At 35.6% G+C, this 19715-nt stretch overlaps 1 protein-coding gene across 1 annotated transcript in view; it reads right to left on the bottom strand.

The window, feature by feature from the left end:
* Positions 1-442: 442 nt before the first annotated feature.
* Positions 443-19715, bottom strand: part of si:dkey-233k19.3 (dynein axonemal heavy chain 11) — an 84073-nt gene continuing 64800 nt past the window's right edge. The window contains exons 71-82 of the mRNA XM_039694502.2: positions 19190-19383; positions 18913-19061; positions 18699-18826; positions 17174-17401; positions 16776-16967; positions 13550-13669; positions 8896-9138; positions 7220-7399; positions 5742-5857; positions 5525-5637; positions 5310-5450; positions 443-5232 (exon numbers count right to left, since the gene is read on the bottom strand). Coding sequence (XP_039550436.2) covers positions 4985-5232; positions 5310-5450; positions 5525-5637; positions 5742-5857; positions 7220-7399; positions 8896-9138; positions 13550-13669; positions 16776-16967; positions 17174-17401; positions 18699-18826; positions 18913-19061; positions 19190-19383 — 2052 coding nt within the window. The 3' untranslated portion in view covers positions 443-4984. The remainder of the gene's footprint in view (positions 5233-5309; positions 5451-5524; positions 5638-5741; positions 5858-7219; positions 7400-8895; positions 9139-13549; positions 13670-16775; positions 16968-17173; positions 17402-18698; positions 18827-18912; positions 19062-19189; positions 19384-19715) is intronic.

Below are 19715 nucleotides of genomic sequence, written 5' to 3'. Positions count from 1 at the left end.
AATTTTTGATGACGCGGGTGTAATACCGGGACCTGGCTACAGGGGCGACACTCGCGAAATCAGGGATACACTGTGTATGGTAAAATTTCAGGGTTTTGTGGTATATAAAGACATGGCGCCAAACTTTGAGAGGGAGCATCTGGGACATCGTAGATGGCGTTTACACTGTCGGAATTATGAGGACATGGCCTCTGTCCTCGTAAACCCAAATGTCCCCATAGTGCCGGTGCGTATTCAGGTCAAATGTCCTCGTAAACCACAAAAACAAACACACACACACACACACACACACACACACACACACACACACACACACATATATATATATATATATATATATATATATATATATATATATATTATTTTCAAGGTGAAAAGGATTCATTTGCATGGATCCACCCCGAAGAAAACATCTCAATGTCACGTTTTTAATGAAGCAGCCTATTATAATGAGTAAAATGTCTATTTTTTCGGCTTCCCCCAGCTCCTCGTTTAAGCAAAAGGTACGCTAAAACAACGTATTATATCGGCGTTAAACCACGTTAACCGTGTTTTCATTTAATTTCATTTATTTTCTATTCTCTTTTCATGGTAATGCAACACGAAATGCCACAAGAACAATTTAACAAATCCAACCAACACAAAGTACATTCCATGACAAAAAAGAACAGGAGTAGGATGAAGAAAAAAATCTTATAAGCTCCTACCCCATTCCTATAAACAAGATTCACAAATTAGATGACCTCACCAACATAAAATGACAAACAACAGAAAACTTAAATGAAAATATATAAATGCATACGCATATACGACGAGCCCAAACCAGATATAATCTACCTTCAATTATAACACATTTTTCTCTCTTTGTCTATTATTATTATTATTATTATTATTAATATTATTATTATTATCTATTAATACTAATTCTGCTTACATGATACTAAATAAACAAAACCAACAAGGATAAAATAATGACAGATCCAACAACCAAAATAGCAACGAAAGCATAATTATTGTAATTCTAGTTTTCACATTCTTCTTTATAGACTTTAAGTATCTTTTGTTTATAATTATTTTTAAATTGTAAGATATTTGAACAACATTTTAGATCATTTTCTAGAAGATTCCATCTTTTCACTCCAGAGACTGAAACACACATTTGTTTGAGGGTATTTCCAGCAAAAGGTTGTTTGAAGTCATTATTTCTTCTGCTTGTCTCACTATTTAAAGTGAAGAGGGTTTGCAGTCCATTCGGTAACAGGCAGTGTTTAGCTTTGTGAACAATTAACAAAGTTTGTAAAGAAACCAAGTCCTTCAATTTAAGTAGTCCTGACTCCAGAAACAGTCCTGTAGTGTGTTCTCTGGGAGCAACTCCATGAATTATTCTCAAAGCCCTTTTTTGCTAAATAAACAAGGGCGCTAAATTTGTAAAATAAGAATTCCCCCAAATCTCCAAGCAATACATCAAATATGGCAAAATAAAAGAACAATACAGAATTCTCATTGCCTTACAATTTAACATAAACTTTACTTTACTCATAACAGCAATGTTTCTGCGAATTTTATTTCTTACATAAGCTATATGTGACTTCCATTTAAGTTTTTCATCAATGAGTACTCCTAAAAACCTAAATTCTGACACTCTCTCAATAATTATTCCATTAAAACTCAGACTAACATTGTCAAAACATTTTTGATTTGTAAATAGCATAAATTATGTTTTACTTAAATTTAATGACAGTCTATTTTATTAAACCATTTCTGAAGTAGGACCAATTCTTGTTCAATAGTTTTCACTAATACGTTTAAGTTTTCCCTGATGCAAAAAAATTTGTATCGTCTACAAAAAGAACAAAACGTAAAATCTTTGATTCCTCACAGAGATCATTAATATATAAAGAAAATAATTTAGGCCCCAGCACAGAGCCTTGACTCCACATTGTATAAGTTCCAACTTAGATTCATGGCCTAAATACTCAACATATTGTTGTCTATTTTCTAAATAACTAATAATCCAATTTAATACTACACCTCTAATTCCGTATGTCTGTAATTTAGATATCAATATACCATGATCAAGGGTGTCGAAGGCCTTTTTAAGATCAATAAAAACACCAATCGTATGATTTTTTTTCTCCAATTCTGTAGTAATATCTTCTGTGATTTTCATCAAAGCCGATGTTGAGCGGGTGCTTCGAAACCCAAATATCATGTATCAATGAATTTTTTTCAAGAAAACAATCAGATTTTTTAACAAAAGCTTCTCAAGAATTTTCGAAAATTGGGAAAGCAGCGATATAGGCCTATAATTTGTGAGACTATGCCTATCACCAGATTTAAATAAGGGAATAATTTTAGCCACCTTCATTTTTTCTGGAAAAAAACCTAAAAGACAAATTTGCAATATATTTTAATGGTCTACTAATGCAACTTATAGTTTCTTTGACAATATCTAAGCCATCACTATCACATGCATATTCACTTTTTAATTTAGATACAGTAGAAATAATTTCAAATAATTTCTTTCTATTATATTTGCTTTCTGAGGAGCAAATGTTATCTGTTTTTCTCCCAAACGAGTGAATGTTTTACCATTATGTTTTGGTACACTTAACTGATAATACGCCGCTCAGACTCTCTTCAGCCTTGATGGGAGCTCCTATTTGCTAGTGTCCTATGTGAATGCAGTAACAGTGACCATAATAGAGAAATAGGGATTTTGGTTTATGTTTGAGTGTTAAAACATAAAGGGGTCTTTGAAGCCAACAGTTTAAGGCACCATTTCTTTGTTGAAGTCTTACTCCAGTTAGACTAAAGTTTAGTGTTAGTCTTCTTGGTTGCAGGTTAAGCAACCACTGCCATTATTTGGAGATTGAATGAGCTGTTGTTCTGGACACACTGGCGCCAGCAACCCAAATCTGTGACCTGGAAGGTCATGACGTGCCTCATCGATGGAGATTAGTTTCGTCTATCTGTATATGTGTGGAAAATTACTGTGTTTATCTATTTCTTAGCCAATGAGAATCATTGAATCATTGAGAAACTCCTGTAACTTCAGTGCCCAACCCGTATCACGACAAGACGTGAAATAATCACGATGGTCCAATTTGGAAAACGTGTAGATGTCACGGTTTAACTCAAAACCATAAATAGGGCTATATTGCCCTCTTGTGTCAAATTATATTTCTATATTTATTTTTCCAACAAATAAAACCACACCCGCAATAAAAGCCCATCCAATACACCCTTTAACTCCTATCTTGTTTCAGGTTAGGAAATCATATCGCTAGCATCAACGTTTCTGTCTAACTTTAGCTACCTATTGTAACCAATGTCACTTTTCACCTCGCGAGCTTATACAGCTTTTAATCGGCGTTTTTTTTTTTTATAAAACGTACACTGAAAATGGAGAATTAACATCGCAGTCATGTGATTTGGTCAGCTTGATTAACATTATTACAATATATTACTATTTAACACAGATGTTATTTGCTAATTACATAAACTATAAGCTCAATCCATTAGTATAAATGTATATTTAGTATATAAATATATATTTATAAATTTAGTATAACATTTTTAAGTATATATATTTGTATGGTCCTCGAATGTGTTCAAATATTTCACCAGTATCAGCCTTTTCACAATTTATCACTCTGCTTGTCTGTGTTTGCCCAACTTGCATTATTAAGTAAGTCAGTAGGTGGCGACAAGTGACTTTGAGTGAACAATTTAACTTTAACTTAACAGATTAGTGCCAAAAAAATTGATTATCTAACCTTAGAAAGAATGCTAATATATAAATTGCTCATTTTCATCTGGACACAAAAAGATTGCACTGGTGTTTGATTGAAATTCATCTAGGCTATGCAAAATAATCCTTGAAAGATTTCTCATTAAGGCCATTCCTGTTAGGAATATGGATTGTGTATTGTCAACAATAAGCAGAAACATTCTGCATTTGCATCCAAGCATGGATCATTCATTTCAACATTTATCCTCATTCTCATATTTAATAATCTGTCATCTTTTATGCTACTACCAGTGCCCACTGACATACTTTTAAAGCTATTGTTATACCATTTTTATGACCTTTAAACACCCTAAAATGCACACATGTAGGTCTGAGAAATCCAAATTTTCTCAGGGGAGTATGCCCCCAAACTCCCTAACTTCCTCACCTTTGAATGTGTGTGACTGTGTGGTAATGTGGGCTGGTATGGTTACAGTGCCAGGGATGCCAGTCTGCCGCTGCATATAGGCCTGCAATATGCATTATTCTCTGTATGGAATCATGCTATCTTATTCCCCACCCCAGCCCCTGATGTTTCGGGTTCAGCCCCTGATGTTTTTGAAACCTAGAAACGCCCCTGATGTCATGTATCGTCATATTTACCTGAGAAAACCCACATAAACTCGTTAGTCAGCTAGAAAAAAATAACTCTAGAGAGGAGCATTTTGCTAAATATATACACCATATTACATATGCATTACAATCTTAATGTTCTTCAATATTTAATGCATATTTGAATAAATCTGGCAAGTTTTTATGACAGCCACCATCTAAATGTTTATATTTCATATAATCTTCTTATTATAAAAATAAATAAAAGTGTAATTTAAGTGTTTGTATAGCTACAAAACAGTTCATTATTACCTTCATATTAGGCTAATGAAGCCTATAGGCTACAACTAGACTCCCATAGTTCACAGCATTAGTTAAGAGATTTGATTTCCTTGAGATAATTTGCCATTTATTGTAACTGGTATCCAAAATAATCAACATTGAATTGAATCGGAATCGAATCGAATTGCAAGCTTGTGAATCGAAATCGAATCGAATTGAATTGTGAAATTTGTGTCAATACCCAGCCCTACTAATTGCATAAAACATTCTTGCAATTTTATCACTAAAACTGGTTTCCATCAACACCATACTGTTTATATAAAAACCTCTATGGGTGAAACGGAGTTGGTTTTTCATTTACACCGACAGAAGCAGGGCCGCTCCTGCCAGAACCCACTTTGCAGGTGGTTGGTGTGTTTTGAGAGGGAAGCTCCAGATGTAGGTGGGGCCGCGGAGTTTGGTGCGGTACACTGGGCACTCGTAGGTGTTCTTCACATCCTGCTGGTCGGCGGGGACCGCACGAACGTACAGCACTGGCATGGCCGGAGACAACTCCTTCAGGACAGCCTCTGATAACAGACCCGAGGAGCTATCCCAGCGAGCACCTGTGGGACGCATCAAGGATCCATCATTCATCCACACCAACATAACAAATTCACTTCAGAAAAGAGCTTATACTCACCCTCTATGTAGAGTCCATGGATGTACGCTCCCTCACGAGGAGGATGCCCGTAATCATCCTTGGATTTTTTGGTGACGTCCACGGAGAGACTCATCCTGTCTAAAGGCCACTTGTTTTTTCGAGCTATACTCTGCAGAATTGCTGCAAAACAGAACATTTTCAGCACAATGATAGCATGAGTCCTTTTGTAGTGTGTTTGTGTGCATTTGTCTGACCTGTGAGAAATGATTGAGGACTAAAGAGTCCTGAGATCCAAACCACAGCAGGAAACACAAAGTCTTGAGTCCACGTGTCCAACTCCCGACATTGAGCTAGAATGTCACTAAACCTGCAGAATATGATTTTGCAGACCTCATCACTCAAGCCTACTGTAATGTATGCAACATGGTTTAGAGTTTTAGATTTAATTTCTACACATGAAGTTAAGTGTACCACAGAGCCAGTGTTTTGGTTGAGGGGTATGCCAGCCTGTTCCAGCTCTCTGGAACGCTCTCGTAGAACAGAGCCGCTTGGAGCAGCTCCATGTCTGAAGAAAGACTCAATTCACCCTGTAACATCATGTCAGAGAACAAGGAATCAGTTAACACTCATTGTATAAAACAAAACCAAAAAAAAGAGGCATATATTAGTAAGCAGAAATAGATTTTAGCATCAGTGCTCTACATTTTACATGCAAAAAAAATAAATAAAGATATATACTTTAAAATAAATAATTAAATAATTCACAGCAACTTAAATCTGCAACAATTAAATAAAATATGCTTTATGGATTTAAGGAATGTAAAAAAAAGTTTTTTAAAAAGTTTGTTTTAATTAAAAAAAATAATGTGTAATATGTATTATAGTGTATGTGTGTGTGTGTATATATATATATATATATATATATATATATATATATATATATGAAGAGTTCAGATGCAAAAGCCTCTAAATGCCATTTGAAATTTTCTTCTAAAATGATCATTTTGATCAAGCTTGTATATTTAAGTTCAGTAATTTCACTTGAATTGCAATGAAGATTACCTATTAATTGTCATTTAAGTAAAATTACTGAACTTAAATATACAAGCTTGATAAAAATGGTCATTTTAGAAGAAAATTTCAAATGGCATTTAGAGGCTTTTGCATCTGAACTCTTCATATATATATAACTTATGATACATTTTGTAAAATGGGTGTATATTTATTTAATTTTTTTAATTATTTATTTAATTATTTATTTTAATTTTTTTTACATATATTAGCATTTCTGGTTTAGTGGTCCTTAGTGATGAGTCTGTGGGGGTATAAAAGACAAAACAGTGGGAAAATTGCATGACATTACATCATTCATGTCATGATTACATCATTCATGACATTACATCATTCATGTCACATGCATAGGGGACGAAGTGATAGCAATGTTACTTTCTTTGTGGGTTTTTTTTACTCACCCTCAAGTCAATACTTAAAGGGATAGTTCACCCAAAAATAAATTGTCATCATTTATTCACCCTCAAGTCATTCCAAACCTGTGTGAATTTCTTTCTTCTGCTGAACACAAAGGAAGATATTTTGAATAAAGAAATTCTTGCAAGTTTAGAACAAAGGGATTTGTTCTCCTACAAATTAAAATTCTGTCATCATTTACTCACCCTCAAGTTAATTATATTATTACATAGTGCATACATTAACTCTTCATAGAGGATACATGGAAGCAAAATCAATGATACCAAATTATTATTCATGAGCTATGCTTTTTCCAAAGTAAGATTAATTAATTTTTTCACATTATTTGGTTGGGTATAAAAACGTTTCCACATCAACTACACATGCAAATGCAGATGTTCCAGAACCAAAACGTGCGGCGTTTTTTGGCGTATTGTTCAAATACAACTGCTTCTGAATAATCAGGAATCAACTGCACTGACCTTCAGTCCCAGGTCCAGCTCTTTTAAGGATCTGTGCATCTCAGCCAGCAGCAGATTCATCCGCTCACACTCCTGCAGGCACACCAGGATGTAGGGGCTCCTCTCAACGGTCTTAGACATGAGCGCTAGATTATACTCCTCGGGTAACTTCTCCAGCATGTCATCCAGAACAGTCTTCACCTGAACCAGGAAGAAGAAAAAAACTATGCATCCATAGTGACTAATATACACTATAAATACAAGCAGGCTGATCCCATAAAGGAGAACCTTTTAAAGGGGTGATGAACTGAGAAATCAAATTTTCCTTGAGCTTTTGACATCTAAGAGGTCATCATATTATAAGAATATCCTGTAAGTTTCAGAACTGAAAACGTCCTTGTTAGTCCAATAAAAGCTTATATTGACACCAGCCTCAGCAAACGACTCGTTTTTAAAAGTGGGGAACTATGATGTCAAAGAGGATAAAACAGAAGAAGATCGATGCCTGCTTCAACACGGTTTAGCCCCCGCCCACCGATTCACGCATTGCTAAATAACATAGATGCCTCCCTCGTGATGACAAACCGGATCGAGCTACCGAGCAATACAAAATATTGTGCAGTGCCTGATTGTGGAAGAAGACAGTCGCTGCATAAGCTTCCTCTGGATTCCAATAGGACTGCATGGATAAACTTTATTTTTAATGACGTTCCACTCCAGCTGATGTGGGTAAAACATCGTCCGTCTGTTCGCTTCATTTCACTGAGGATTGTTTTGTAAACAAGACTGGATTTGCATTAAGAGTAAAGAACGGTGCCGTGCCGTCTATATTGGATCTGACAGGAATTATGCAACACACGGACTCTGGGTCGAACATGTATGGGCGAATCATTCTGGTTGCCATTTTACAACATTGGACGTTTTCAAAACAGTTTCCCCCAAGTGAATCGACGGGTGAGTTGAAACTCATTATAATATTCAAAACTGTTATCCATTCACAGCAGTGGGCGTTTACTTCCAAGTCTTCCGTGCGAGACGCCCATAAAAACCGAGCATTTTTGAGCTAGGCTCAAAACTAGGGTAGAAAATAGCCTATTACTTATTAATTTTGATGTTTTTGAATGCAAAAACCAAGCGAACGTCATAAGTTGACCTCAGACAACAATATACTGTAATAAAATTTAAAAAGCCAGTTCATGACCCCTTTAAAGAAATTCGTAGAAAGTGGTAGAATACTAAGGTACTATAAAGAACTAAGAAACCAATAAGCATCAGCCTGCTTTCAGTGGCTGAACTCTCCGTTACTGGCTCTAAAATGACGTTTTGAAATTGGCAATGGAGGCTTGGGATTAAATGCGCAAGAAATTAGTCCCACAAACAGAAGTGTTTTCAAGGACAAAAACCTGACAAACATCTTAAAATACATCATCTATACAATGTAAATGTAGTATAAGCGGAATAATTGACTCCGGGCCGTTGAATTATTAGGAAAATGATGATGCAAGGTCATTATTTGTCTAATAATTCAGAGTCAATTATTCCTTACATAACATTTCTGTTTTTAATGCATTTATCAAATAAATGCAGCCTTGATAAGCATAGGAGACTTCTTTCAAAAACATTAAACCAATCTTGGATCACAAACCTTTGAACAGGAGAGCACACACATCCTCATAATAGTTAGCAAATAGCTTTACCTTCTCCTCGATGCACTGTGATGCTCCCTCTCCTGTTGAGGAGTCTCTAGGCTGCAGTTCCAGTAAAGTTTTGAAGAGGGCATCAGAAGTGGCTGTCATAAACTCAATCTCAGCATTAGGGTGCATGCCGTAGAGACAAGGGCTCTCCGAGGGCAATCTCTCGTCTATGTAGCTGTGATACCCAATGTAGTCCAGATCAGGAGGCGCTGGAAAGCCAGGACACAAGAACAGCTCCCCTTCAAACTGGTGAGAGAGAATAAGTCACTCAAGAGATGATGGAGTTACTGGAAGATGCTTCATTTCTAATTTTGAGATTCCTATTTGAGGTGGTGAAGTTTATCATCTGGAATATACGCCAAACGACTTGATAGATCATGTTTTGTAGCCAGATGACAACATGATTTGAGGTCACAAATATGATAGTTTTTTTTTTCTGCACAATAGTTTGTCCTGATCAGCACTGGACCACGCGGTTAGTGCTCACTAACAGATGAAGGTGTGTGTGGTAATCGATAGCAGGGCTGGTTCTGGGCACTGGGAGAGTAATGCAGCTTTGTGGAAAGGCTAAAGGAAAAACTCTGTGATTGATGGATGCTCATCCTGGGGTCTAATGAGATTCGGTGAGGAAACATTGGGCTGCATGCCTGACCACTGCTGGAAAACAGCCTTAATCACCTCACACAGACACCCTTAAGATCTTAGCAGTAAACATATGAGGTCCAAACATACTGTGTGTGCACTCTGAACACTAAACAAACGTGTGTCATCGGTATGTGGGAACCAAAAGACATTTAAATGTGAAATAAAACCTCCATTTTATTCAGAGGCCCAAAGTGAGCAGAAATATGCCATATTTATTGCTGCCGGAATTATCGTAAATACAAGTTTTCTAGTTAAAAATTGGACATGAATGTTTGGGTATCACCTAAAGATGGGCGAGCTTTCTTTATTAGATTTAGACAACAGCTAGAATGCCTTGTCTTATCATTAACCCTCTGGGGTTGTTCGGCCCAAATGGACCCGAAGAATTTAAATAATTTTTTTTTTTTAAATCACAGCTTTCTCGGAATGGTCTGAAATTTGGTGACTTTGTTGGTATTTGGAATTTGAACACCCCAAAAAATTGGGGACAGGATGTGAATAGTCTAAGTGGTTGTAAAAAAAAAAAAGTCACACTTGGGATGTTCGGGTCCAAATGGACCCGGATGGAAAATGAACGGGAAATTGGCAAAAATGTGAAAATAGTGAGTTTTTTTGTGCGTACAATCTACAAATCAGCCACAATCTTGAAAAAAGCACACAACAGTGAAGGGGTGAATCTATAAAACATCAAGAGTGCAAAACAGACACATCCAGACACACACACACACACAAACACACCAAAAAATTCAGATTATACATGTGTTTTGCATTTTTTAAATGCTCAGTTTATCCACCAGATGGCATCTATCTCATTTCAAAAATTGCTTTTATGAGGCATAGGCTTGACTCTAAAATGAAATACAGCTTTAAAAAAAATATATAAAACTTTTTTTTTTCTATTATGTTCAATGGAGGGAAATTTTGTCATAATTATTGCATTAATAATAATTATATATTTAATTTTTTTTGTTGAAATTTTCTCAAAACACCAAAAAAAGAAAAGAAAAAATATTTTAAAAAACGAGTAAAAAAAAAATCATGATCTTTTTTTTTTTTTTTTTTAAATATGAATCCCGCCCTTTGGGTCCATTTGGACCCGAACACCCTGAGTGTGACTCTGAAACGAACAACCCCAGAGGGTTAAAGTAGTGTTTATTTACATATATGAATAATCATTTGAAGCACATTGTATGTTTTATACACAGCGAAAATAGCCTGTTTTTGACCGAAATATCTAGAATCTCCAGCAAGCTGACTATCTAGAGAGCTTGGTGAATGTTTATATGGTTGTCAATATGGATGTTAGCTTTAATAAGCAAGAATAAACCTGGTGTCCTCCATGATTCATGATAGGAAATTTACGATAGCACATGAAGGCAGCGTTAATGTAAGGGAATACAGTGATGATTGAGAGATGTACAAACGAATGTTCCTCAAAAACATGTTGTATCATATTTTAACCTGATTCTAAAAAAACGATGTATTGATTATCAAGTAAAGTCCAGTAAGTGTTCATCTTGAAATATTAGTAGGAATAATAAATCAGTAAAGATTCACCACAACCTGAAGTTTGACATTTTTACAATTATATATATATAAAAAAAATATATAAACGATCAATCAGACAACATGTGGATATTTGTGTACAACAGGTTTTCCAGCAAAGGTTTTAATCAGGGATCAGGTTGATAATTATGAGGCCTTAGAAATGTGCATATCTAATATGATACAGTAAGGTCTATTGTGCTAATGCATTCATCTTCTCTTTAGTTATCTATGCTGGATCAAAAGGAAAATTGTGTGATGTAATGTAGACCCTCACCACTAGAGAGCCCCATACAGCTACAGTATTTACATGTCCAAACCTGATTTATGTTCAATGGTAGTTGCGTGAGGTCAACAAACAAGCATTGATAATCTCAATTTGACAATTTTGTCTGCATAACATGAAAGAAGCACTTAGATCATCTAGGTTTACATAGCTTTATCTATTTAGAATTACACAATACATTCCCTAAAATCTGCAGAGAACTTTATGTAAGCTGGATTTCACCACTGAGGAAACAATTTGAACTATGACTATAAGTCATATTGTGAGATGCAATGTAGAAGTTGCGACTAAAAGCGGCCATGAAATCAAATTTCCCCCGATTTATTGTATAATGATAGTAATAATTATTTAAATGTATATAGCACTTTTACATTGAAGATTGGTGGTTGCCCCTTCTATATCAAAATGCCATAACTGGATGTTCTGGTGAAACGACAAACTTCTCTCTAATGACGTATGCAGGACTTCTCTAATCATTTCTGTAATTTGCTTTACTCAGATGTTTGCTATAATATCAGACAATTACGACCATTCCTTGCTATTGCAATTATGTATTGCTGCTGCAATGCATTTACACTTCTCTCGAATTATCTCTCTGTTACTCTCCTCCAGTGTTTCGCCTTCAGTACATCTCCATACCAGCTACTTATATCCTTTTCTGAGCAATTCTAGAGTAATTCTTTTCGACTTGAAGGCCCACCACTGTCTAACACAATATTGAAAGGCCTTCTACATATTAATAGAACTATAACTTTAAAATACACAGGTTATATGAAGGTAAATGTGAGACTTTTTTAAGACCAAGTATATCAAATTAAGGTAACTCAATGTCAAAATGTTCTCTAAAGTGTTGCTAATACAACACATTGTGTTTCTCCCAAGACATTTACAGTACATTTAGAGTTTGAAAATACGTCTAACAGATATCCTCTACCTTTTAATTCATAAAAAAATAAGCTTTAATCGCTCTGCTTTAAAGACAATGGAAATAACTTTTACTGTACTTTCTGATAACACTGCAAAATATCTGTTCTGTTCTTCCAGTGCAAATGTCTAAAGATTTTTAAATCAGGATGCATTTACTAGAGAAACAGAATCAAGTCTTGAATTGTGAAATTGATCAAAATTAAGTGAGTTTATGAATAAAATGAGAACAAATATCTGCCAATGAGCTCAGAAAAATCAACATAATTCAAAGGAATTTTTTTTTCACAAATCACTGACAGATATTTATTATTGATTTAAGCATAAACTCACTTTATGTTGTTAATGTTTTCCAAGACTTAATTTTACATTTGCATTTAAAGTAAATACATCTTGATTTAAAGTATATCTGTATATCTGTATTGACAACAGGACAATAATTCTGAGGAAGAACATGCAATGCATGCAACATTTAATGCCTTGACTTTATGAATGTAAGAGTTTCTGCTCTAATTTAACCTTTTTAAAGCCCTAATGTGTGTTAGGGTGACATAAGACACTTTAAACCCTCAGAAACCCTGTGAATATATTACCAAACTTCACTAATGACAGAAAATGGGATTGTCGATATAGGTAAATTAATTAACCACAACTCATTTTGTGATTCCACAAGTTCTTAGTTTGTTCTTAAATAAAAACAAAAATGTTATTGAGGGGGGAAAATAAATATATATTGATTGTATGTCTGTCTAGCATTTTAATTAAGTTAGATTGTTTGGTCCCACTTTATATTGTGTCTTTAATGATTATGTACTACACTCTAAAAAATGCTGGGTTGTTTTAACCCAATTTTGGAGAAAATATGGACAAACCCAGCAATTGGGTAAAAAAAAATGTAATTTAAAAATGTAACCCAATGGCTGGGTTTGTCCATATTTTACCCAAAATTGGGTTAAAACAACCCAGCATTTTTTAGAGTGTATTTAAATTAATGATTTGATACAATGCACTTATTGTGAACATACATAGATTGTAAAACCCTGCATATAATTACATCCTACTGCCCTTTTAGATGCTCGTCTTTTAGTTTTTTGTGCCAAATGCTCAAGCAATTTCAAAATCGACCTCATAATGTACATTTTAAAGCCATGCAGTTGATAATAGCAAATGTTTAATTCTGATTTGAAACACAATCAGGTGATATAATAATGTGATGTGTGGCAGTAGCCTATATTGCAGTGCTCTGAATGTCTTTACCATCTTGGGATTGATGAACTCCTGGAGGTATGTACAGCAGAGCTTCCTGTCCCACTCATCAGTGATGTGACCGCCGTACATGATCTCTCCCAACAGATAACACAGATCCTCCCACGGTACCTGAGCCACACATATGAGCACAACAAAATGTCAAATCTCCAGCTCAAACTGATCCCTCAGCGTCCTGCGTTTAATACCCACAGCACTATTTTTAGCCAGGTTTGCAAGATCTATCATAGAAAAAAAAAAAAAAAACATGGTTAAAACTGCTACAAGGGCTTTCTGCTAAATGGTGGAACATGGATGCATGACTGATGTTGCATGGTGGGAACATCCTATAGTGATGATTTTCATTTGAAATGACTCTATACCAGACAAAAAGACAATCCACTTAATGTATAATTCAAGCAAAGATCAAGCTCTTGCTGTGCTCGGCTCAAGTCTGGCCTGAGAAAAGAGCGTAAGATGTGTAATTGTAAAGGAGAGAAGAACAAGTGAGCGTGTCTTTTATAACCTATGACAGACGCTGAAGGTTCGCCATCATTTGTACCTTGTTTTGCAAATTGCTTCTTTCATCAGCTCTAATTGCAGTGATCACTTATGAAGCGTTGTAAGGTGTCACGCACAACGCGTGTAATTACATTTAGCACGACGCTTCATTTGCCGCCTAATGAATCCTCAGTGTACGCACATACAGGTTACTGTTTTGTTAACATAATGAAGGACATTCGTTTTGGTTTTGTTTTTTGGAGGGGAGGAGTGAGATCTAGAGTCGCCATAATTGGTTGTAACCAGAGTAATGCTGGAAAGGAAAAACATGATTTTGTGTACAGTGAGATTGTAATTGTTCGCTTTGTGTGATCATAATAATAATAATAATAATAATACAGCACTGTGGGCAGTGCGTGACAAAGAGTAAAGTGTTAAAGAGTTAAATTCCAAACGGCAGAGTTTGTCACTTAAACTTTACACAGAATGCTCCAGGTTGAAAGTAAGTAGAATTTGAGATTAAAATGTTTATTATTTGAGCTTTAGTTGTCTAACCCCTGGTTCCACAGACAAGACTTAAGCCTAATGCATGTTTGAGCTGTTTTAACTGAAAGCAACTTACACTGACATTTCTTAAAATATGTCTGTGCCATTGTTTTGTCTCAAGATGTACACCAGTAATGTTTTTTTTTTTTTGTTTTTTTCTTTTCCCAAAGGCATATTTATTAAAGCTACTTAAATGTCCCAATTGTAAACCATCTGTGAAACCACTCCTAAATGTAGTGGAGACTGTAAAGCCGGTAATATCTTTTAAAGGGTTAGTTCACCCAAAAATGAAAATTCTGTCAGTATTTACTCACCCTCATGTTGTTCCAACCCCGTAAGACCTTCGTTCATCTTCGGAACACAAATTAAGATATTTAAGATATTAAGATCGCTCCTGCATACTAGTCCATAGGCTTCTTGAGGGACTGGCTCTTGCTGTCCCCGAAAAGTCATTAAAGACATCGTTAAAATAGTCCAAGTGACTACAGGGGCTCAATCTTAAGTTTATCAAACGACGAGAACACTTTTGTGCGCAAAAAAACAACAAAAATAACGACTTTATTTCAACTATTCACTTCCTTCTCCATGAGCCTGTAAGTCAGTTAACGTAGTGTGATTGCGTAGAGCTACGTCACACGTAGGCTCACTATTGGCCGACGCTGGTCATGTGTGTGTGATGCGTGTGACGTACAATAACAGAAGCTTACGCTATTAAACTAGTAACCTGACTCGCGCAGAGGGAGAAATAAACGAATAGTTGAAATAAAGTCGTTATTTTTGTTGTTTTTTTGCGCACAAAAGTGTTCTCGTCGTTTGATAAACTTAAGATTGAGCCCCTGTAGTCACTTGGACTATTTTAACGATGTCTTTAATGACTTTTCGAGGACAGCAAGAGCCAGTCCCTCAAGAAGCCTATGGACTGTATGCAGGAGCGATCTTAATATCTTAAATATCTTAATTTGTGTTCCGAAGATGAACGAAGGTCTTACGGGGTTGAAACAACATGAGGGTGAGTAAATACTGACAGAATTTTCATTTTTGGGTGAACTAACCCTTTAAACCTCGTAATGCATTAAACAAACCGTATACCCCTGCTGTATATCTGTTCAGAAACTTAAGTCAATTGTGCAAAAATGTTTAAGTTTTGAATGTTACTATGCTTTTACAATGCTATGATCTAATTTATCCCCCTTTTTTTTGTATTTTGACAGCCCTAACACGCATCCAAAATTTCTTTTCCTTACTTAAAACTATGGATTTCATTTAAATAAAATAAAAAATGATTTTCCTCTTCTGGGTCAAAATGGTATGGAAGCTTGTTTCCACCACAGATTAAAAAAAAAAAGGTAATTGCGACTTTTTATCTCACAATTCTGACATTTTTTCTCAAAATTGCGTGATGTGGTGGAAACAAGGTACAATACCATTTTGACCCAGAAGAGGACAATCATATTTTATTTTATTTAAACCCATAGTTTTAAGTATGGAAAAGAAAAGCTACTTAAATGTCCAAATTTAACTAATTTCGCAATTCTGGCTTTATATCACACAATTATGAGAAATAAAGTCAGAATTGTGAGATGTAAACTCGCAATTGAGAGATAAAAAGTCGCAATTATCTTTTTTTTTATTCTGTGGAGGAAACAAGCTTCCATAAAACAGACCTGAATGCATTAGGAGAATGTATTAAATGTTTTTGAAAAAAGTCTCTCATGCTCAAGGCTGCATTTATTTGCATTTTTTTTTAAATATTTGTTTATTAATTAATGAATTTGTTTATAAATATTTTATTTGTTTTACATTTTTTAAATATTTTTTTATTTTTTTATTTCAATGCCTTTTAAAAAAGTAATTTAAGAATGGAGAAATGATGCTGAAAAATCAGCTTTACATTACAGGCGATCAGTGTCATACGACCCTTTAAAAATCTTTCTAATATGCAGATTTTCTTCTCAAGTAATAATTCTTCTAATTATCAATTTTCTGGAAACTGAGATACATTTTCAGGATTCTATGAAAAATGAAAAGGTCATTTATTTGAAATAATTAAAATAAATAAATGTCTTTATTGTAACTTTTGATCAATTTAATTCATCCTTACCAAATAAAAGTATTCAATTTTTTTTAAGTCACTTATATTATGATGTAATCATTGTATTTTCCATCAATGTAATGAATACTGTTATCTTACTTTAGTATTGGCCTCCAGGTAGTTGTACAGGATACTGGCAGAAATGGTCAGATCTCCATTGTTGAACGGGTATCTTTGGTTCCAACCCAGAGGCCCAAACTTCCTCCTCTCACTCACACAGGCGTGGAAGTAACACAGCGAGAACACGAGCCCTTTAAACTCCTGCTCACAGGAACAAATTTCCAGAGTATCCTGTAGGACAGAAATGAGGAGATGAGGAATAAATGTACAATAATTACATCAAGTCAAAAGTCTGGACACCTCATTCTTTAATCACCTCATTCTAAATTATTACTGGTTTCCACCTTTCTTTAGAACGATAGTGAAGTCGAAGCAAAACATCGATTAGTTCACATGTGAATTTATTGATTTTGTCTGTGTGGGAAGTGTGTAAAGACCTGGGTGAAGTTGTCCAGAGCTGCATGTAGGCTGGAGTTCATGCCAGTGGGCGGTTCAGTAGTGAGTTTGAGGCCATTCTCCAGGATGGTGCGAGGGATCAGGTGCTCATGAGGGCTGGGGGCCGGTTCTCCGCTCATAAACACTCTGTAGTCTGAGTGAGCATTGCTGCCTGTGTTCTCCAACAGCTCCTCCAGACGACCCAACCACCACGGCAGCAGGTGAACATTCTAAAGGACAAAACCATAAGGACTTACACAACAAGGAGGGTAACAATAACGATATAGTTCTAAATATCGTTCGAAATGTAAAAGAATAGCAGAGTCCAAGCTCCAAATATAATGATATGTTATAGGCACAGAGATACAATATTGCTGCAATCACTTTCACAACGAACAATATTTAAGACGGCGGATGATATAAATCCAGCACGTGCTTATAAGAAACAGAACGATATTGTGGGTTGGTGTGGACACTCTTTATGCCATTGTTTTCAATAGGGATGTTCGACGGCGTCACATGTGAACATCACGAAATGGGCGTGGGCGCGAACTGGTTGGCAGAAAGAACCAAAACATACAGCAGTCTACCTGTGTTTTGTCAGCATATGAAAATTCTTTGTACGAAGAAGCTAAAAGGAGGTATAAGGTAAAGCTTTTATATAACCAGGGTTCATGTTCTCTGCCTGAGTGAGAATTGGAGCAAAAGCCCAGACACATGGCCAGATTTGACATTCGGTGACATCTACCTGTCGTGGTAGTATCTCATTGACATGCCATTTAAGTTTACGTTAGTCAATGGAGGCATACAAGTCTTTAGATGCCTTTAAGTCATGATTACGATTATTACTTGTGTTAACTAAGGATAACCTGTTACAACTTGAGTAAAATAGAGCTGTAATTTGTCCATGGGCAATATTTTGAATCAAAATTATCTTACCTCTTATATATAACATTGGTCAACATATACGTAAAAACGTATCAAAGAAAATACAATAATTTGCCCTTAATCTATAAAGGTTAGTGTACACACATATGATACACCGTACAGTACCAAATCTTTGGGTTAACTTATGTCTTTATAATGCTGTGCGGCAAACGGCCATTACTTTTCTGCCAACCAGAGCGCATGTAACGGGCGAAGATCCTTATATGTAAAAGGGGCATTTTTGGTAATACTCTCTCCATTATAAATGATTTATGCAATGTTCTATGAAATACTTGATTTTGATATATTTCTAAATAATGACCGCTGTCATTTTTCTACTTGTATTGCGTAGGGCGATATATATTCTATATAGCATATCTCAACAGCTTGATTGCTTATGTTGTCGCAAAATGTAAACTATATTATCCCCCAGCTCTGATCTGCTAAATGCGTATATAAGGAATAAATATACTAAGAAACATTAACTGATTTGAAACAGTGTATATTGAGAAAAGTGCCATTTAAATTAATTTGACTTGACATGTATTCAATTTGTAGTTTTATAATCTTCTCTAGGTTAGCATGCATCATGTGTTCTACCTGCAGTATGACCCAGTGTCCTCTTTTAGATGCGGCCTCCAGCACTCTCTCAGCCACAATCTCTTGTCCTTGACCCAAGGACACATTATGGAGGTTCCCCTGGTCTGTGGTAAAACCAAGCTTCAGCCCTAGTAAATAGATATGATGGTGTTTAATACTCTGATTACATTACAAGTTAGGCTAAGTGTCTCGTGTAAATGGTTTTCCTGTGTACCAAGCGTTTCTACATCCTTGACAGGGTTGACTCCAGGAGAAAGGATGAAGAACACCGGTGTAGAGGGACCGCACTCCTCAAAACACTTTTCAAACTCTGTTCGACCAACATCCATATACTTGGAGCCCAAACTGTCCTCAATAAAACTTCTATTATGGTGGAAAATACAGAAGAACAAAATATAAAGACAAAACCATCGATATTTCAAACCTGGCCATCTCCGGCTGCTTTTAAAGTGAATTTTAGACTGATATGTTTTCTAAAGCACACTCATTACCGGAGAGCGTAGGTCATCCTGTCAGGCCGAAAGGCTCTAAGAATGATGAGTCTCTGGAGGGGGCTCTTATTCTTCCAGTCCTGAGGGAGACGCTCTCTTTCTGGACACTCTGACTCCACCAGCTTCCTCCAACGTTTGGCAGAACCTTCCACTTCCCTGTCCAGACCCCTGAATGCATCCAGCATGGACAAGCTCTGCAATGAAATGAGATTGTCATTTTCAGAAAATTAACAAATGTTCAAATTATTTTAAAACATTGCAATATTGCCTGTAGTTATAGCATTTTCTATGAATATTCACACTATGTCTAATAATAAGAACCCCTGTGCACTGGTAAAGGTATAGTTCACAAAACAAATGGAGATTTCATTTTCTTAGCCTCATCTCGTAAACACTAAATATTTTCTCATAAAGTATAAATGTACCCGTCTTTAAATTGAAAATTTAAGGAAAGGTCTCACACATACATTATTTGATTAATTGGTTTAATTCAATCTTCACATTGAATAGTTTGGGCTAGGTGGGT

This window comes from Pimephales promelas, chromosome 12 (assembly GCF_988280905.1).
Source record: "Pimephales promelas chromosome 12, fPimPro1.hap1.1, whole genome shotgun sequence".
Classification (NCBI taxonomy): domain Eukaryota; kingdom Metazoa; phylum Chordata; class Actinopteri; order Cypriniformes; family Leuciscidae; genus Pimephales; species Pimephales promelas.
Note: the sequence above shows the minus strand (reverse complement) of the source record. Positions and strands in the feature narration are given on the sequence as shown.